Below are 22,483 nucleotides of genomic sequence, written 5' to 3' on the forward strand. Positions count from 1 at the left end.
ATTAAATGTCAAGAATTGTGAAAAACTGAGATTAAATGTATTTGGCTAAGATGTATGTAAACTTACGACTTCAACTGTACAGTCATGGACAAAAGTTTTGAGAATGACACAAAAATGAATTTTCACAAAGTCTGCTGCCTGAGTTTGTATGATGGCAATTTGCATATACTCCAGAATGTTATGACGAGGAATTGCAATTAATTGCATAGTCCCTCTTTGTCATGCAAAAGAACTGAATCCCAAAAAACCATTTCCACTGCATTTCAGCCCTGACACAAAAGGACCAGCTGACATCATGTCAGTGATTCTCTCGTTAACACAGGTGTGAGTGTTGACGAGGACAGGGCTGGAGATCACTCTGTCATGCAGATTGAGTTCGATTAACAGACTGGAAGCTTCAAAAGGAGGGTGGTGCTTGGAATCATTGTTATTCCTCTGTCAACATGGTTACCTGCAAGGAAACACATGCCATCATCATTGCATTGCACAAAAAGGGCTTCACAGGCAAGGATATTGCTGCCAATAAGATTGCACCTAAATCAACCATTTATCGGATCATCAAGATCTTCAAGGAGAGCGGTTCAATTGTTGTGAAGATTCAGCTGCGGGATCGGGGCACCACCAGTACAGAGCTTGCTCAGGAATGGCAATAGGCAGGTGTGAGTGCATCTGCACGCACAGTGAAGCGAAGACTTTTGGAGGATGGTCTGGTGTCAAGAAGGGCAGCAAGGAAGCCACTTCTCTCCAGGAAAAACTTTAGGGACAGACTGATATTCTGCAAAAGGTACAGGGATTGGACATTTGAGGACTGGGGTAAAGTTATTTTCTCTGATGAATCCCCTTTCCGGTTGTTTGGGGCATCCGGAAAAAAGCTTGTCCGGAGAAGACAAGGTGAGCGCTACCATCAGTCTTGTGTCATGCCGGCAGTAAAGCATCCTGAGACCATTCATGTGTGGGGTTGCTTCTCAGCTAAGGGAGTGGGCTCACTCACAATTTTGCCTAAGAACACAGACATGAATAAAGAATGGTACCAACACATCCTCCGAGAGCAACTTCTCCCAACCATCCAGGAACAGTTTGGTGACGAACAATGCATTTTCCAGCATGATGGAGCACCTTGCCATAAGGCAAAAGTGATAACTAAGTGGCTCGGGGAACAAAACATCAATATTTTGGGTCCATGGCCAGGAAACTCCCCAGACCTTATCCCATTGAGAACTTGTGGTCAATCCTCAAGAGGTGGGTGGACAAACAAAAAACCACAAATTCTGACAAACTCCAAGCATTGATTATGCAAGAATGGTCTGCCATCAGTCAGGATGTGGCCTAGAAGTGAATTGACAGCATGCCAGGGCGGATTGCAGAGGTCTTGAAAAGGAAGGGTCAACACAGCAAATATTGACTCTTTGCATCAACTTCATGTAATTGTCAATAAAAGCCTTTGACACTTATGAAATGCTTGTAATTATACTTCAGTATTCCATAGTAACATCTGCCAAAAATGTCTAAAGACACTGAAGCAGTAAACGTTTTGGAAATTAATATTTGTGTCATTCTCAAAACTTTTGGCCACGACTGTATATACAAAGTATGAGGACACCCCTTCAAATGACTGGATTCGGCTATTTCAGCCACACCCATTGCTGACAGGTGTATAAAATCGAGCATACAGCCACGCAATCTCCATAGACAAACATTGGCACTAGAATGCCCTTACTGTAGAGCTCATTGACTTTCAACGTGGCACCGTAATACAATGCCACCTTTCCAAAAAGTCAGTTTGTGAAATGTCTGCCCTGCTAGAGCTGTCCCGGTCAACTGTAAGTGCTTTCATTGTGAAGTGGAAACATCTAGGAGCAAAAACGGCACAGCCGTGAAGTGGTAGGCCACACAAGCTGACAGAACGGGACCGCCGAGTGCTGAAGCAGGTAGTGTGTAAATATTGTCCTCGGTTGCAACACTCACTACCGAGTTCAAAACTACCTCTTGAAGCAACATCAGCACAAGAACTGTTCGTCGGGAGCTTCATGGAATGGGTTTCCATGGCCAAGCTGGAGTGGTGTAAAGCTCGCCGCCATTGAACTCTGGAGCAGTGGAAATGCGTTCTCTGGTGTGATGAATCACCTTTCACCATCTGGCAGTCTGACGTACAAATCTGGGATTGGCGGATAGCAGGAGATTGCTACCATAATGCCAACTGTAAAGTTTGGTGGAAGAGGAATAATGGTCCTTAGTTCCAGTGAAGGGAAATCTTGACGCTACAGCATACAATGACATTCTAGACGATTCAGTGCTTCCAACTTTTCTGTTTCTGCGCTTTCCTATTTCAGCATGATAATACCCTCATGCACAAAGCGAGGCCCATACATAAATGGTTTGTCGAGATTGGTGTGAGCAACAGCATATATTGTTTGCCTGGAACTGAGGATTTGTGTAGTTTCATTAGATAAGAAATTGATTAATTTACCTGTCATATAGCCAACACATTTGAGGTTGGGATTCAATCTGATCGCACAATGTTGACGATGCACTTTTTAAAGGGATAGTTGGAGATTTTGGCAATGAAGCCCTTTAATTACTTCCCCAGAGTCAGATGATATCATTTGTATGTCTCTGTGTCCAGCAGAGGTTGGAAAGTGAAATTATTTCCCAATCGTTTCATTCTGAACACAACCACACATTTTTTTGTTCCATTCCACTGTTCTGACCAGCAAAATAAAGTCCTGAACCTGTTCCAACCAGAAAAAGTAACCAGAACCAGAAAATATTTATTCCGTTCCTTTTAACCTGTTTTTTTTACATTTAGCTCATTATATTACAATAGAGTAGGCAAGCTAGTTGTTTACATGCGTGATGGAAAGACAAGTGTAACCAAAGGCGCAAGATGCGGTTGGGGAGAGAGCAAGAGAGGGTTGAGGAGAATGCTTGAAGCGCTGGGCATCTTGTTATAACGTGCATTATCTAAATTAGCTCCACAGAATTATACCTAGGAGGAGCAGGTTCTATGGAGGAACTTTGAATGTCCTTTGAGCTAGAGAAACCTGATAACTAGGCCTATAGTATCCTTAACTGGCATTGGAAAATGTAATCCATTCTTCTCTAGCTAATTAAAAATCTCTCTCTCGATCTTCTGAATCACAGTTGTAATGTCAGTAGGGAGGGGCAGGTAGCCTAAACACGCAGACACACTGGCAAAGATTTTCAGCTTGCAGACAGACACTGGAATACGTTTCTGAGTGACAGAGTGAGGGCTTTACATAAGCGCTTTGTTGCATTCTTTTGCCTGGGATGTAAAATAATGTTATTAGCCGGTTCCCATGCTTTTAAAATAATGGTTCTGTTTTCCGGATCAGTATGGATAGGTTTCGTGTTCTTTTTCGGTTTTTGGTTCTGTTCCCTGAACCGCTTCCAACCCCTGGTGTCCAATATGAAGGATGTTAGCATTAATAACTAGCATTTGAGCAATGACTGGAAGTCTACAGAAACAGCTAGCATTATTATTATTGTTATTATTTTTAGAAGTTACAGTTACAGTCTTGTCTCATCGCTGCAACTCCCCTACAGACTCGGGAGAAGAGAAGGTTGAGAGCCATGCGTCCTCCGAAACACGACCCTGCCAAGCTGCATGGCTTCTTGACACACTGCTCACTTAACCCGGAAGCCAGCCGCACCAAATGTGTCGGAGGAAACATTGTCCAACTGACGACCGAAGTCAGCTTGCAGGCACCCAGCCCACCACAAGGAGTCGCTAGAGCACAATGAGACAAGGAAATCCCGGCCGGCCAAACCCTCCCCTAACGATGCTGGGCCAATTGTGTGTCGCCTCATAGGTCTCCCGGTCACGGATGGCTGTGACACAGCCTGGCATCAAACCCGAGGCTGTAGTGACACTTCAGCACTGCAATGCAGTGCCTTAGATCGCTGCGCCACTCAGGAGGCCAGAACAGCTAGCAATAAATTACCTGTAAAAGTCAATCATGCTTCAATGCGCAATCAGAATGAATCCCAGCGCAAATGAAAATGTGACGTCAACAATTAGCCACGAAACGTCCATAGATATACTTGCCACAATTATTAATAATATTATGGTCATTCTGATTTGAAGACACACTATGGAAGTTTAGATGCTAATTGTTCATGTCAAATGTGTACTTGATTGTTGGCTATATGGCATATATATGAATACATTTCTTATTTCATAAAATGACAAACATTTTCAGTTTCATGCAAGCATTGTATGCTTTTGCTCCTGAGTGTGGGGAGGTGTGACCCTTTATGTTTCATGTGACATAATATACGCCATACAGCCAGCATTCATATACAGTATATGGAAGTTTAAGGAAGTTTAGTCATGTTTACATCAAACTTTGACTTGAATGTTGGCTGTATGACAAATATGTGGGAAGGTGTGCCCCTTTCTGTCCAATGACATCATTGCTGGACATGTTTTATGCAAGTCAAAATTTGGTCACACTTCAGAATAAGGAACACATTTTTAGGTACTATGTCCGTATTAGTCCCATATTGAGACAGCTTACTAAGAGTCTGTTTCTTGTGTATCTTGAATGAATTAACAATTAATACGTATTTTTTATGGCTAACAATGAAGTTATTAATGATTGACCAGTAAATTGACTTACAGTATAATGTTTTTATAAGACAATACTTAATTAAGGCCTAATACATGACTAATAACATAGAATAACTACTTATTAGCTACTTATATACACACTACTAAGTAGTGGCTAATAGGTGTACCTTAAAATAGTGTTACTGTGTTTTCTTGTCAAGTTGCTGGTATTATAATGTGTCCTTAAAAAAATAGATAATTTGAATGGTAAAGTTATGTGATACTCACAACTCATCCTGTGGTATGAACACATTAATTAATGTAACTATACTTAAGGTGTCAATACACACTCTGAGGGCATATGACATGGTTATGACACCCATCATTTCATTCAATGTATTAATGTGACACAGAGGTTAGTAAATTACATAACACCCTGTTATAACATCTGTATGTAGACTGCATGTACTAACATATGACATAAGTTGTCATGCAGGCTATATGATAGCAGTTGTTATTAACAGTTGACATTGGAGCTTATGACAACAGGATGAACAGTCATTTTTAACAGTCATTATAACCGGTTTTATAACATGTCATGATGTGACTGAAAACTATTGAAACCTACTTATGACGGCTTATGACAAACGTTATAATGTGTTATATATCTGTTTAACGTCAATTATCTAAAATGCGAAACTGATATTTTATGTTGTGCCCGCCATCGGTTGAGACACAACATGCATTGGAATACAGGGTTGGTGTCATTCTGGAGCTGATAAATGTACTAAAATGGGAATAAAATTGACATGTCAACTTTTAAATGGTACCACAAAGATGGTTGGAGGTCCACACATCGGGGAATTTTGACTTGAATGGGAATATTTTTTATTATGTCAGCCTTCCATAGGAAACCTGTTGCAATCATATAGTAAATATAGATAATAGACATTCCCATTTTAAGTTGACATTCAACGTGGGTGGACCAGTGGCCATCTTTGTGGTAGTAATTGAAATTTACAATTTAAATTCAATTAAAATTTAAATGGTGAACCAGCTAAATTGCAGAGATCTGAAGGGATAGGTCCATTCTATGAATCTCTATGATTGAAATGACAACCACCCTGTATTCAAGACCATGCTGTGTCTCAAACGATAGCGGGCACTACACAAACACCCCAGATCATGTAAATTAGGGTCTGAGCTACAACATATGTGAAAATGAAAAATAAATCGGAGTTTACACGTTTTAAGATAATTGACATTAAAGGTTCTAAAATTACAAGTTTTATTTAAAATATATATATATTAACACAACATGTAAAGTGTTGGTTTCATGAGCTGAAATTAAAGAGCCCAGACATTTTCCATATGCACAAAAAGCTTATTTCTCTCAAATTGTAACGACTTTCGTCGGTGGAAAGAGAGGAGGACCAAAGCGCAGCGTGGTACGTTTCCATATTTATTGGAATACTTTTTCAATACGAACAAAAACAATAAACAGACGAAAACCAATGAAGCTATAGTCCTGAACTAGTGAACATAAAACACATGAACGCACGAACAGGAACAATCACCCACAAACCAATAGTGAAAACAGGCAACCTAAATATGGTTCCCAATCAGAGACAATGTAAAACACCTGCCTCTGATTGAGAACCATATCAGGCCAATAAGACAAACCTAACCTAGAAACATAGAACATAGACTATACCCACCCAGCTCACGTCCTGACCAACTAAATAAAGACAAAACAAAGGAAATAAGGTCAGGAACGTGACACAAATGGTGTGAAGAAATGTGTTATTTTCCTGTTAGCGAGCATTTCTCCATTACCAAGATAATCCATCCACCTGACACATGTGGCATATCAAGAAGCTGATTAAACAGCATGACCATTACACAGGTACACCTTGTGCTGGGACAATAAAAGGCCACTCTAAAATGTGAATTTTTGCCGCACAACACAATGACACAGATGTTTCAATTTTTGAGGAAGCATACAATTGGCATACTGACTGCAGGAATGTCCACCAGAGCTGTTGCCAGAGAATTTATAAATAAAGTAATAATAATAATAAAGCCCTTTTGTGGGGAAAAACTCATTCTGATTGGCTTTCCCTGACTCCCCAGTGGGTGGGCCTTCCTCCCAAGTGGGTGGCCCTGTGCCCTCCCAGGCTCACCCATGGCTGCCCCCCTGCCCAGTCATGTGAAATCCATAGATTATGGTCTAATGAATGCATTTCAATTGACTGATTTACTTATATAATTTATAAAACTTACATACATTTCCTTATATGAACTAACTAATTAAAATCGTTGAAATTGTTGCATGTTGTGTTTCTATTTTAGTTCTGTATAGTTTGTTTGTAAGCTTTTAAATTATATCAAACTCAAATGTTAATCTTTGTGGGTGATGAAGGCGTGGATGTCTCTTGGTATCATGGGGTATGCAAAATGGGTGAACTTTGAGCACCTCTATCTCCGGAATGTTTGGGAAATTAGGTTTTAAAAAAGTAACTTTCTGACCACTTCTACCGTTGGGAAATATGTATAGAAAATTTTGTTCAAATCAAAAGGGCTGCGGTCAAAAAGTGATTGAAATCAAATGGAATGACTCTTTTGTTTGTGAATGCAGTCATTGCCAAGCGACGTCAGAGTGTCTGAGATCATTGAGAGCTGTTTAATCTTGTAGTTGTCATTGGTTCCAATCCCCTTGCCTACACTTCTGCTGCACATTAGCACTCATGGTTAATTAGATGCTTCTTTAGAGAATGTCCTGTGAATAAAATGTACTCACTTGCTGTGTTGTTGTCAAACTGTTTCTAATTCTTAAAGAGGGCTTTAGTCTGTATTGCTGCAGAATCCTTATTTTGCCTTCTTACTGTAGTTTATCAGAAACACAATTTGTGTAGGCATTGTACTATTTGAACTATACTGGAGTCACAAGATCTGATTTGTAAAAAAAAAAAAAAAAAAGTTCAATGCCCATATAATACTTCCAACCTTGGGTCATTCGTTGCATTTCAAACATTCTGTACACTCTTCACATCTCCATGTTTTACTCTGTTAACACCCATTTAATCCTCTCTTGGAATGCTGATTGAATGGGGTGAACACAGAGAACACAGTGAATCTGACAGTTTTTGCTGTCAGCGGTTCACGTTGACACCCACCATTGTACTGCGAAGCAAAAGCCACGACACGGGGTTACAAGCGACTCTGACAGCTATCATATTTTCCCTATCATTAATTGTGATATTACAGTAAGATGCAGTGAGAATGTGTACACATCCAACACTGCTGAACACCCAATAAATAACGTATCATAATTTCATGCCTTGCTTTTTGAAGGAAGAGCAGTTTTCACAGAGTATACAAAATATTAAGAATACCTGGTCTTTCCAGGTGAATCTAGGTGAATCCATCTATGATCCCTTATTGATGTCACTTGTTAAATCCACTTCAATCATTGTAGATGAAGAGGATATTTTTAAGCCTTGAGACATGGATTGTTTGTGTGCCATTCAGAAGGTGAATGTGCAAGACAAAAGATTTTAGTGCCTTTGAACGAGGTAGTAGGTGCCAGGCGCACCAGTTTGTGTCAAGAACTGCAACGCTGCTGGGTTTTTCATGCTCAACAGTTTCCCGCGTGTATCAAGAAAGATCCACCACCCAAAGGACATCCAGCCAACATGACACAACTGTGGGAAGCATTGTGGAATTGTGGAATGCATCCCTGTGGAATGCATTCGACTCCTTGTGGAGTCCATTCCCCAATTAATACGTAGTATTAATACGTCAAATTTCGAAGTTGCTCCAAACGTAAAATGTGAAAGTGTTTTTGACACCCTGGGTTACTTCTCCCCCCTGCTCAGCGTCATCCTTTATTAATTCCGAATGCCTTAGTTAAGAGTTAAGGTTTGGGATAGGGTATCACTACCACTGGGATCGAACACGCGACCCTCGGTAGGACTATGCTGAGCAGGAAGAGTAACCCTGCGACCCTCGGAAGGATGATGCTGAGCAGGAGGAGCAACCCAGGGAAACACTTTGGAATGTGACATTTGGATCAACTTGAAAATTGTCCATTTGGAGAAATGTGGATAAACATCAGAATCTGAAGTGAAATTGGTAAAACTGTGAGATCTTCTTGGCCCACATACATGCATTCAAAAGCAGACCTATCAAATAGCTTTTAATGAATAATCATATCAATGGATATAATCATTGAATTAATGGCTGCAGCAACGGTCACTGTTGCTGCATAACAAATTAGGCCTAATTAGACAAAACAATCAATGAAGTCGTGCAAACGACCAAGTCGTTCGGACGAGATATTATTCCAAGAGTCAAAGCAAATTTTTTTTTTCTCAAATCTACAGTATAGCTGATTGTTTTGGGTATGCGCAAACTCAACATTTAATTTCATGTTTAAAGTGGTCACGTAGTGATGTAGCTGATTTGAAAATGAATTGTGACGTTGTTTAGATTAACAATAAATGTGAAGTCTCTCAGTCAAAAAATTGAATGACTTGAGTGGCTATACATGAGTATTTCAATTACAAGAAGAGGAAATGTTGTATTCTAATGAAACTAATCGTGGTTCTGACTGAAGGCCTGTATACTCAGTAGCTCACCAGGACCAACGTTGGAGATCTCTGCTCTGTACATATTCAACTTAATAAACACTTACTGCCAGTTTCATTAACTGCAGCATGGAACAAACTTTTACAGCAAGGGTAGTAGTAACTAGTTTAAGAGAAACGGGAGGATGGTACTGTTGTCTCTGCCCGTCTACTCGGACTTCTTTAACTTCATGAAATAAACTTGAACATTGATTACAACAAAGACGACTTAGTAACTGCATGCCAACAGAGTGGCAGTTGACTAATGAATCTAGTGGGGATTGCTGATGGTCTACAATCTACAGATCATAATGGGACTCCATAGTCAGTTATTTATCCTGTCAGATAAAATGCATAACCAATTTTTCAGAACAAATATGATATGATGAGAGATTGCAAAGTGAACAAAGACTCACTGCACTAAAACAATCCTATAAGGCTGCATTTCTGGACAGAGCAAAGGTTGTTGGCCTTTTGTCAATAGAATTAACTTTTGTTATACTGCTGAATATTGTTATTTTGCTTTTCCTTAGGTAATACTTCAATCACATACATTAACCTTTAGCCTTAGATTTGCATTGCACGTTTGTACAGAAGTACAGTTCTCCAATAGTTTTGATATCTGTCTGCAAATACTGTCAGATACACCACTGTAGCTGTACTCCCACCCTTCCCTTTCTTGCTCTCCTCTGTCCCTGTTTAGTATGCAGTGGAAGTGGAAATGGAATTATGAGCGTTATGATATTCCTCCACTGAAGTTCATTGAAGGTTAGGCATGGAGGTTATGATCCAAAAATCTGTCCTGAATTTAAATCACGTTGTTTGTTTGTTAGGCTTCTCTCTTTTTCAAATACATGGTTCGACTGGGCTTTTCCACAGGGCCTGGTAACCGGAGAATACCAAGGATATACAAATCGGACTTGGCGTAGGTTCCCAGTGTAAATGGGAAATTTGCACATGTGCTGACATTTAAAGCAATGTACCATGGTAATTGTGACAGAATTTGTTTGTAAAATGCTAAGCATATGTTTCATTTCCATAGAATGCATGAATCACTTCTAATTAAGCCTCATGTATGTAATTTGGTGTTAAGTGTGAATAAAATGAATTTATGAGCAAACATTTACCACCAATCAATGGACACATGCGCAAGTATAGTTAAAATATAGGGTATAAACTCACTGAAAATGACAATCTGCGACTGGTATATCCATTTCTAAATGATACATACTCATTGATTCTTGAGGAATGTTACTTATAAATACCGCATGAGCTTAGTTCAACTGTTGTACCCCATCAGATCCCAAAACATAATCTTGTTTTACTCAATTGTTAGTCCAGGGCTTGTCTGGACTAACAGTGGAGTGCTGCATCAGATGACCTGGCCTCCACACTCACCTGAACTCAACCCAACTGAGATGGTTTGGGATGAGTTGGACCGCAGAGTGAAGGACAAGTAGCCAACAAGTGCTCAGCATTTGTGTGAACTTCTTCAAGACTGTTGGAAAAGCATTCCAGGTGAAGCTGGTTAAGAGAATGCCAAGAGTGTGCAAAGCTGTCATCAAGGCAAAAGGTGGCTACTTTGAAGAATCTCAAATATATAATATATTTTGATTTGTTTAACACTTCTTTGGTTACTACATGATTCCATATGTGTTATGTCATAGTTTTGATGTATTCACTATTATTCTACAATATAGATAATAGTACAAATAAAGAAAAACCCTTGAATAAGTAGGTGTGTCCAAACTTTTGACTGGTACTGTAGATGATACTTAAGTATATCCTATGTAACTTCATCGTTCTTACATTACACTTGATTCTGTATAGCCTTTGAACCAGTTCATAACACAGAAATAAACACATTTAAAATGACTGGTAGTTAATGACAGGATGTGCCTGGTTACAATTGTTTTCACCAGGTCCTAGTCTATTTATCAACCCTGTTATTACATGTGGATTCAATGGTAGTGGTACCTTGTACAGTAGTTACATGTAACAAGGTCATATTTTGGTTTGAGTTATTAACATGGTAACTCACAGGTGACTTTCAAACGTGTAATTACAAAACATTAGTTACACAGTGGAACAAGACAATATGTAATAACATCAGTAGTTACACAGGTGGAATAACTTTCAGTAAGTGAATGTGTAATTACACAGTCCTTGTTCCAATTGTGTGAACTGATTCCACATCAACCCTATTATGTAACTACTAAATTATTAACACGGTTATTACTGTGATAGTTGCATAGTTATAGGGGCAACTTAATGTAAAGTTTTACCCCCCAGACTCCTAGGAAATAGCGGTGAAGAGGTTCTGGAGTGGAACTTTGTGGGAGGTCTGTTAAGTGGGTTTTGAACTTCTCAATTCAACACTCTTACACACCTACCTCTGCCACAATTAGAGGTTATGAGAAGCTATATTAAAGGAAACTTGTTGAACACACTTCTGCAATCCCCCTTCAATGCAAAACCTCAAGGAATATGTTATCATGCAAGATGCATCTACTGTCAATGAGTATTCCAGCCCAGATTAACAGAGGAACAATCTTCAACCGTGTACATTACTTGTATTGGTGTGCCACTCCAGAGATAAAAGTCTATTGTGGATGTATAGCCTCACTGAGAGCTATCCTCTCTATGAAGTCAGTTATTTTATCAAGATCCTGGTGACTTGATTCAAATACTCAAGGGCATAGTATTGGTCTGAAACAAAAGCATGCGCATCATGTGGGTCCCCAGCCACAGTGGTGAAGATCATTATATTGTATAAGAGTGCCCAAGGTCTTACTTTATCAAAAACGTCATACAAAAGCCACATCCTCATACAATATTATCAGTCAGACATATCAGTCAATGAGTATCACTCGATTGTGCTTTACAATAGAATGAACACCATGGACCACTGTAAAAATATGCTGGAATGCTTAACACTCATCCTCTTCTCTCTCTGTTTTCTCTCTTTATCTCACAGATGTACTGTGGACAGCAAGGTATCGCGGGTGGCTTGGCTCAATCGCACCACCATTCTTTATGCGGGCACTGACAAGTGGTCTCTGGACCCTCGCGTTGTCCGAATGGACAACACACCCGTGACAGAGTACAGCATAAAGATCCAGAACGTGAATGTACACGACGAGGGGCCCTACGTGTGCTCCATCCTCATGAGCAACAAACCCAAATCGTCCAAAGTGCATCTCATTGTTCAAGGTACTGCACTTTTTCTTCAGTCAGATTCAGCCCATTTTCCATAGTTCTCTTGGGGTTTGCGATTAGAGTTTAGTCAAGTTGGCATCTAGACTTACAGGGCTGATTGATATCACTGTCTTTGCATGGTAGTCTGACTTTAGTGTTGAATTTACAGATGCAATATTTCAAACTCGTGGCTGTGATCGTTTTGACTTAACCGGTGGGGAGGTATGATATATAAATAGAAGAAAAACCTTTGCCAGGATGATGTAATTAACTGGAACTCGCCAAACGTGACTCCCTTAGATTAATTGGGATTTAATCTAGGTTTCATTTCAGATCGTTGATAGATATTGATTTGGGGGCACAGCAAGTTGGATAACCGTGCCCCAGTTTCGGAGCAAGGGCTTGCTAAATCAGCTGTCGATACCTGGACTTTTGTTATAATTTACAGTGAAATCAATTTCCCTCACGCTCAGTTTCCAAAAACAATTAGCACCACTGCCCTTTGTCAGGTTTTGAGGTACAGATCATGTAGACACACTCATTTAACATTGAATTAAAACTGAACATGATAAACTAACGATGACAGGATCTTGCATTTTGAAAGGGACCAACGCTACAACAGACAATAGTATGCAATCATAAAACAACTGATAACTGCTGGACTAGACATAATTTGGCAATAGCTATTTCTTGCTCAAGAGTCACCAAGGATTGTTTATTGTCCTGTTTGGAAATGGAACATTTTGCTAAGAAAACAATGTATTATCTGTTATTCATTAACCTTTTGAATTTAGCCCTGACACTAATTACAGGAAACATTTCTAAAATAATAGCCAGTGCATTTTATTTGAAAATATTAGATGTTCCCTAATTAGCAGTGGCATGCAGATTAAAACAATTGTTCAGTCTGTAAACCCAGAACAAATTAGTGAACTTAAATTGTTTTTTCCAACTGTAATTAACAGATCATTGATGAGAATGTCAGCTACACTGTATGATTACTCTTCATAATATATAATGAATATTTTATTGTTGTTTATTATTGAAGCTTGATTTACAGATTGATTTAAATGCTACCTTATTATATTTTCACACTTCACTATCAGATTGTAAAGGTGCTTGTTTTAAGATAAAGAAAACGGAGTGGCTGCGGATCCGACATTTTCTCTGACCTTCTTTTCTGAGCGCTGAAGGTCCCAAACCTTCTGCACATGTCCGGATCACTTACTGTGCATGACCAGAGAAAATTTCCAATGCCTCGCAAAGCAGGACACCTATTGGTAGATGGGTAAAATAAAACACAGGCATTGAATATCCCTTTGAGCATGGTGAATTTATTAATTACACTTTGGATGGTGTATCAATACACCCAGCCAATACAAAGATACAGGTGTTTGTCGTGTAATCAGACATGTCTATACGTGAGTAAAATAACTACCAACGATGTATCTTTATGAAGGCAAATGTATTGCTAACTTGACGTTGCTTCACATTACAAGCCACATGAGAGAGTGTGATGCTTTCCTCATGAACCCCTACATTCCCACAGGCCCTCATTAGCATATGGCCAATCAGGATGCAATATGCAAATAACACCATAGTATCCTTCCTAACTCAGTTGCCGGAGAGGAAGGAAACCACTCAGGGATTTCACCATGAGGTCAATGGTGACTTTAAAACAATTACAGAGTTTAATGACTATGATGTGAGAAAACAGAGGATGGATCATCAACATTGTAGTTACTCCACAATACTAACCTAAATGACAGAACAGAAGGAAGCCTGTACAGAATAAAACATATTCCAAAACATGCATCCTGTTTGCAACAAGGTAATACTGCAAAAAATTGACGAAATCAATTAACGGTTTGTCCTGAATACAAAATGTTATGTTTGGGGAAAATCAAATACAACACATTACTGAGTACCCCTCTCCATATTTTCAAGTATGGTGGTGGCTGCATCATGTTATGGGTATGCTTGTAATCGTTTTTCAGTATAAAAAAAGAAACAGAATGGAGCTAAGCACAGGCAATCTTAGAGGGAAACCTGGTTCACTCTGCTTTCCACCAGACACTGGGAGATTAATTCACATTTCAGCAGGATAATAACCAAAATCACAAGGCCAAATACACACTGGAGTTACTTACCAAGAATACAGTGAATGTTCCTGAGTGGCCGAGTTTGACTTAAATATACTTGAAAATCTATGGCAAGACCTGAAAATTGTTGTCTAGCAATGATCAACAACACATTTAACAGAGCTTGAAGAATTTTGAAAATAATAATGGGCAAATGTTGCACAATCCAGGTGTGGAAAGCAATCTCTTACCCAGACTTACCCAGAAAGACGCTGCCAAAGGTGCTTCTACAAAGTATTGACTCAGGGGTGTGAATACTTATGTAAATGAGACATTTCTGTATTTCATTTTCAATAAATTTGCAAAAATGTCTAAAAACATGTTTTCACTTTGTCATTATGGGGTATTGTCTATAGATGGGTGAGACAAAAAATCTATAACATTAGAACCACAAACGGCCACTGATGTTTGATTTTGTAAATGTAAAAAAATAGGGCAAAAGCTACGTCCTACTCCTTCCCTGACTTTTCCTAAATGTTTGTATTTTACATTGCTCATTTGTCCGATTTTTGAAATCACAATCAGAAAAGTATTTAGCCTTTTTCCTCTTTTTTCCCACACCTATTGCCAACTTAACCCGCCAAAATGACGCGATGTGGGACATTGGTACCTAGCCAGGTGCTAATTCGTATTCTCTCTCCTCACTGAATGAATGACAAATGGATGAATGGGTGATAATCATGTACTTTACTTCACAATTGAATTTAAATTAGGCCTAACTGAATGATAAGGAGGGTGAAGAGGTTGATTTAATTTAGGAAGACAATATTGATGAGTTTGTGTTATGCCTATATATCAGCTTTGACACTCATGTTTATAGCAAATAATTTGACCGTGCTCCATGTGCGTTGATATCATTCTCTTTTAAGTTTTACTTTGTAAAAAGAAGCTGTTATGGGACCGTTTTAATTACTATAACTCTATTACTAGTTGAATGTATTGTAAGGGAAACTAAAACATGCTTACATGTTACAGTATTCCTTTAGAATAATGCAAAACATATCCTTGACTCTATCCGAGTTGATGAGTGAAGGGAAGCAAACGATGCCAGCCCACTGAATGAATGACAAATGAATGAATGGGTGATAATTGTGCACGTTACTTACAATTTAAATTAGGCCTAACTGAATGATGAAGAGGTTGATTTAATGTACAACAACAATAGTGTAATAATGAGTTTTAGTTATGCCTATATTTATCAGTGTTAGTGCTCATGTTAATAATTTCACTGTGCGCCTTGTGGGTTGATACCATTCTCTTTTACGTTTTACTTTGTAAAAATAATCTGTTACGGGACTGTTTTATTTACTAACTCTTTTACTAATCATATTTATTGTAAGGGAAATTAATGTTGCAGTAAGCCTTTAGAATAATAAAAAACATATCCTTGATTCTATCCAAGTTGATGAGCGGGAAACAACTATTTCAGTCAGCTTGCACATCGAAACTACACCTGAACTATACCAAAGTTGTAATTGACAGATGCAGGGAAAGGAGCATCACTTTATCAAATCTTCCTTCAGAGTCACATGCAGGTAAAATGTTTCTGTATAGTACCAGAAGCAGCATATTCTGCAGCTTCTGTAGCACCTACCTTTGTCTAATAACTCAACATTCAAGAGGTGGCACTTTATTTCCAAATGTCACTTTTCCAAGAATATCTGTGCTGAACGCATCAGCACATGACCACTCACCCGGCGGCATTAATCTGGGTACTAAGCAAATACTAGTAACATAATAAACTTTAATAAAAGTATGCTATTCTGTTTTCTTTTAAAAACATTTTCTTATTTCCACAATGTTTCTTTAGACCTGCCAAAAATGAAATTATAATAGACCTCTTTGTGATGGACTTCAACTTTCAACTTTCATTTTTACTTATAGCCTAGAGTAACATAAACTACAGAAAATGCTGTAATGTTCTTTGAAATAATAGTTATTTACTATTCTAATGTTCCCTAAGACCTATATAAACACAGCCAAATTATTATTATTCTAATAGCATGTATGAAATGTATTTATTAGACCTTTAGAATGTTTGTGTCATTTGCTTGAAGTGTCGAAAATTCAGCTTTCGGCCTACGTTTTTCACTAGGACTTGTAGAATTGTACAAAACATATCATTGATTCTATCTTAACAAATAACTGTTGTTGTTATATTTTTACATGGATATATTTCCACACATATTTATTCAGGCAATTCATGCTTTACAATTGTTGATGCACTATTTATCAAACGTTGGTGCTTATGTTTTGGCACCTTGCCGGTTGATATGCATCTGATGCTAAAGGGAACGCCCGGCAACGTTCTCTAGTGGGTACTTATAGGCTGAAAGACCAGGCAGTTCTAATGTTACTCTATTTTGAATTCAGGCTTTAACAAAACAAAATATGGAATAAGTCAAGGGGGATGAATACTTTCTGAAGGCACTAACAGAACTGAATATAATAGCATAGTATAACGTTGCTCTAAGACAAAAACACCACCACATATTTCTCTCATGTGGCCAAAATTCAACAGCGCACAATGCTAGGCAAAATACACAGGTAGGCTATGTAACAGTTGAACCGAATCTGCTCTAAAATTCACTCACTGTACATCATTCAAAACAACACTTTAGGTTATTTTGAATCAACACTGTATAACTCAAGACGATCTAAATGCATATCCCCATGAAACTGATGGAGAACAAATGGTTGGAAGGCTGCATGGACGTTTGACCGGGAAGAAAGGTCCTGAAAGGTCGGTTCCGCAGCCACTGCCTAAAGAAAAATAACTCACACAAGGAATCAGCTTTCCCAACCGCTGTGTTTTCTGATGGCAGACCTTCGCCTGTACTTTATATGCGTCCTAAACGTGACCCTCTCAGATACTGCACAACTCTTAAGTTGGTGGCTACAACATGGCTGAACTTGTCGGGGGGCTTTTATTGTATGAACCAAAGGGACTGCAATGGGAGAGCAGCGCTCTGAGGAACGCTATGTGAGAGCAAAGGTGACTCATGGGTGCCAGGACATTTTAATATTTCATGATGTGTTTAGCCATGAAATGCTTCACAGATGTTTTTTTTTAAATCACATTTCTCTCCGCACCACCTTCTCTGGCATCCTGCTTATTTATACACCACAGGGAAGAGGTAAGAGTAGGATTGTTCTTGTCTCTTTCATAATTACTGTATATATAGATCTTCTGCTGAGTTACATTAAAACGTGCAAATGGGTGTTTTAATCCAACTTTTAAACCTCTGTTGGTAAAGACTATTTTGGATTATGATCGGCTTAGATATTGCTGTAATGTCAGTGCTACATCTATTTTGGTTGAGAATGACGCCAACTGGAAAACCATATCTTTGCGAAAACCTGCATGCACTTCCAGAAACATCCATCTGTGATATCGATCAGAAGTAATTCAATAGGGTATAAGTAACAAAGGAGAATGTACAGGAGCCCCAGACAGAAACCTGAAACTTGGATTTAACCTCAAACTTTTAATTTGGTAGAGAACACAAAGAAGTATTGTAACAAGGCTTTATACTTACAAAGGGGACCAAGGTTGTTATTATTGCAGAGGCGGCATTTGACTACATTTATCTCTCAACCATTTAAACCTGAGAGAAGTGAGAGAATCACAGTTTGTATTCACAAGATAACAATGCCACTTTCACAGAAAAGACAGACTTTATAGGAAGCCCTGGCAATTCCTAACATTCACATGTGTTTCTTAGTAAGATTTCATAGCTGTAACCTTCACCCATGCTTCTGAACCTGGAACCTCTGATATGCAAGTTATTATCTCTTGAGGAATTCTTAGTCATTCTACACTGAATAAAAATATAATTGTAACGTATAAAGTGTTGTTCCTATGTTTCATGAGCTGAAAAAAAAGATCCCAGGAATGTTCCATACACACAAAAAGCTTATTCTCTCAGATTTTGTTCACAAATGTGTTTACATCCCTGTTAGTGAGCATTTCTCCTTTGCCAAGATAATGCATCCACCTGACAGGTGTGGCATATCAAGAAGCTGATTAAACAGCATGAACATTACACAGGTGCACCTTGCACTGGGGACAATAAAAGGCCACTCTAAAAAGTTTTGAGGGAGCGTGCAAGGAACATCCACCAGAGCTGTAGCCAGATAATTTAATGTTATCTACCATAAGTCACCTCCAACGTTGTTTTAGACATGTGGCAGTACAACCGCAGACCATGAGTAAGCACAGGTCATCCACATCCTGCTTCTTCACCTGTGGGATCATCTGAGACCAGCCAACCGGACAGCTGATGAAACTGTGGCTTTGCACAACTGAAGAATTTCTGCACAAACTGTCAGAAACCATCTCAGGGAAGCTCATCTGCGTGCTCAAATCAAATCAAAGTTTATTTGACACGTGCGCTGAATACAACAACCTTACAGTGAAATGCTTACATACAGGCTCTAACCAATAGTGCAATAAAGGTATTAGGTGAACAATAGGTAGGTAAAGAAATAAAACAACAGTAAAAAGACAGGCTATATTCAGTAGCGAGGCTATAGAAGTAGCGAGGCTACATACAGACACCGGTTAGTCAGGCGGATTGAGGTAGTATGTACATGTAGATATGGTTAAAGTGACTATGCATATATGATGAACAGAGAGTAGCAGTAGCGTAAAAGAGGGGTTGGCGGGTGGTGGGTGGGACACAATGCAGATAGCCCGGTTAGCCAATGTGCGGGAGCACTGGTTGGTCGGCCCAATTGAGGTAGTATGTACATGAATGTATAGTTAAAGTGACTATGCATATATGATAAACAGAGAGTAGCAGCAGCGTAAAAAGAGGGGTTGGGGGGGCACACAATGCAAATAGTACTGGTAGCCATTTGATAACCTGTTTAGGAGTCTTATGGCTTGGGAGTAAAAACTGTTGAGAAGCCTTTTTGTCCTAGACTTGGCACTCCGGTACCGCTTGCCATGTGGTAGTAGAGCGAACAGTCTATGACTGGGGTGGCTGGGGTCTTTGACAATTTTTAGGGCCTTCCTCTGACACCGTCTGGTGTAGAGGTCCTGGATAGCAGGCAGCTTAGCCGCAGTGATGTACTGGGCCGTAGGCACTACCCTCTAGTGCCTTGCGGTCAGAGGCCGAGCAATTGCCGTACCAGGCAGTGATGCAACCAGTCAGGATGCTCTCCGTGTTGCAGCTGTAGAACCTTTTGAGGATCTCAGGACCCATGCCAAATCTTTTTAGTTTCCTGAGGGGGAATAGGCTTTGTCGTGCCCTCTTCGCGACTGTCTTGGTGTGTTTGGACCATTCTAGTTTGTTGTTGATGTGGACACCAAGGAACTTGAAGCTCTCAACCTGCTCCACTACAGTCCCGTCGATGAGAATGGGGGCGTGCTCGGTCCTACTTTTCCTGTAGTTCACAATAATCTCCTTAGTCTTGGTTACGTTGAGGGATAGGTTGTTATTCTGGCACCACCCGCCAGGTCTCTGACCTCCTCCCTATAGGCTGTCTCATCGTTGTCGGTGATCAGGCCTACCACTGTTGTGTCGTCTGCAAACGTAATAATGGTGTTGGAGTCATGCCTGGCCATGCAGTCGTGGGTGAACAGGGAGTACAGGAAGGGACTGAGAACGCGCTCCAGTGTTGAGGATCAGCGTGGCAGATGTGTTACTACCTACCCTCACCACCTGGTGGAGGCCCATCAGGAAGTCCAGGATCCAGTTGCAGAGGGAGGTGTTTAGTCCCAGGATCCTTAGCTTAGTGGTGAGCTTTGAGGGTACTATGGTGTTGAACGCTGAGCTGTAGTCAATGAATAGCATTCTCACATAAGTGTTCCTTTTGTCCAGGTGGGAAAGGGCAGTGTGGAGTGCAATGGAGATTGCATCATCTGTGGATCTGTTTCGGTGGTATGCAAATTGGAGTGGGTCTAGGGTTTCTGGCATAATGGTGTTGATGTGAGCCATTACCAACCTTTCAAAGCACTTCATGGCTACGGACGTGAGTCCTACGGGTCTGTAGTCATTTAGGCAGGTTGCCTTTGTGTTCTTGGGCACAGGGACTATGGTGGTCTGCTTGAAACATGTTGGTATTACAGACTCAATCAGGGACATGTTGAAAATGTCAGTGAAGACACCTGCCAGTTGGTCAGCACATGCCCGGAGCACACGTCCTGGTAATCCGTCTGGCCCTGCAGCCTTGTGTATGTTGAGCTGTTTAAAGGTCTTACTCACGTCGGCTACGGAGAGCGTGATCACACAGTTGTCCGGTACAGCTGATGCTCTCATGCATGCCTCAGTGTTGCTTGCCTCAAAGCGAGCATAGAAGTGATTTAGCTCGTCTGGTACGCTCGTGTCACTGGGCAGCTTGCGGCGGTGCTTCCCTTTGTAGTCTTTAATAGTTTTCAAGCCCTGCCACATAAGACGAGCGTCGAAGCCGGTGTAGTATGATTCAATCTTAGCCCTGTATTGACGCTTTGCCTGATTGATGGTTCGTCGCAGGGCATAGCAGGATTTCTTATAAGCTTCCGGGTTAGAGTCCCTCACCTTGAAAGCGGTAGCTCTATCCTTTAGCTCAGTGCGAATGTGTCCTGTAATCCATGGCTTCTGGTTGGGGTATGTACGTACAGTCACTGTGGGGACCAAGTCCTCGAAGCACTTATTGATAAAGCCAGTGACTGATGTGTTGTACTCCTCAATGCCATCGGAAGAATCCCAGAACATGTTCCAGTCTGTGATAGCAAAACAGTCCTGTAGTTTAGCATCTGCTTCATCTGACCACTTTTTCATAGACCGAGTCACTGGTGCTTCCTGCTTAAATTTTTGCTTGTAAGCAGGAATCAGGAGTATAGAGTTGTGTTCAGATTTACCAAATGGAGGGCAGGGGAGAGCTTTGTACGCTTCTCTGTGTGTGGAGTACAGGTGATCTAGAATTGTTTCCCTCTGGTTGCACATTTAACATATTGATGGATATTTGGTAGAACTGATTTAAGTTTCCCTGCATTAAAGTCTCCGGCCACTAGGAGCACCGCCTCTGGTTTCCTGTTAGCTTATGTCCTTATACAGCTGACTGAGTGCGGTCTTAGTGCCAGCATCTGTCTGTGGTGGTAAATAAACAGCCACGAAAAGTATAGCTGAAAACTCTCTAGGCAAGTAGTGTGGCCTGCAACTTATCACAATATACTCTACTTCAGGCGAGCAAAATCTAGAGACTTCCTCACCAGTGTCTTGACCTGATTGCTGTTCGGCGTCATAACAGAATTCAGTGGGCAAATGCTCACCTTCGATGGCCACTGGCACACTGGGGAAGTGTGCTCTTCATGCATGAATCCCGGTTTTAACTGCACCGGGCAGATGGCATTGTGTGGGTGAGCGTTTGCTGATGTCAACATTGTGAACAGAGCGCCACATCGATGGCAATTTGAATGCACAGAGACATTGTACCGTGGCGAGATCCTGAGTCTCATTGTTGTGCCATTCACCCGCCACCATCACCTCATGTTTTAGCATGATAATGCACGGTCCCATGTCGCAAGGATCTGTACACAATTCCTGGAAGCTGAAAATGTCCCAGTTCTTCCATGGTCTGCATACTCACCAGACATGTCACCCATTGAGATTGTTTGGGATGCTCTGGATCGACGTGTACGACAGCATGTTCCAGTTCCCGAAAATATCCAGCAACTTCACACAGCCTTTGTGAAGGAGATATGTCATGCTGCATGAGGCTAATGGTAGTCACACTAGATACTGATTGGTTTTCACGTTTCAGGTAAGACCCAAATGCAGACTGTGTTGAAGTAACAATGTTTATTACAGCAACAGGGGCAGGAAAACGACAGGTCAAGGCAGGCAGGGGTTGATAATTCAGAGTAGTGGCAAAGGCACAGGACGGTAGCCAGGCTCAGGGTCAGGTCAGGCAGAGGTCAGTAATCCAGAGTAGGAGCAAAGGCACAGGACGGCAGGCAA

The 22,483-nt window shown here is 40.4% G+C and overlaps 1 protein-coding gene across 1 annotated transcript in view; it reads left to right on the forward strand.

The window, feature by feature from the left end:
* Positions 1-22,483, forward strand: part of LOC120043873 (opioid-binding protein/cell adhesion molecule-like) — a 265,357-nt gene that overhangs the window by 108,671 nt on the left and 134,203 nt on the right. Inside the window, exon 2 of the mRNA XM_038988477.1 lies at positions 12,176-12,411. Within this exon, the coding sequence (XP_038844405.1) occupies positions 12,176-12,411 (236 nt within the window). The remainder of the gene's footprint in view (positions 1-12,175; positions 12,412-22,483) is intronic.

Source organism: Salvelinus namaycush, chromosome 3 (genome assembly GCF_016432855.1).
Source record: "Salvelinus namaycush isolate Seneca chromosome 3, SaNama_1.0, whole genome shotgun sequence".
Taxonomy (NCBI): domain Eukaryota; kingdom Metazoa; phylum Chordata; class Actinopteri; order Salmoniformes; family Salmonidae; genus Salvelinus; species Salvelinus namaycush.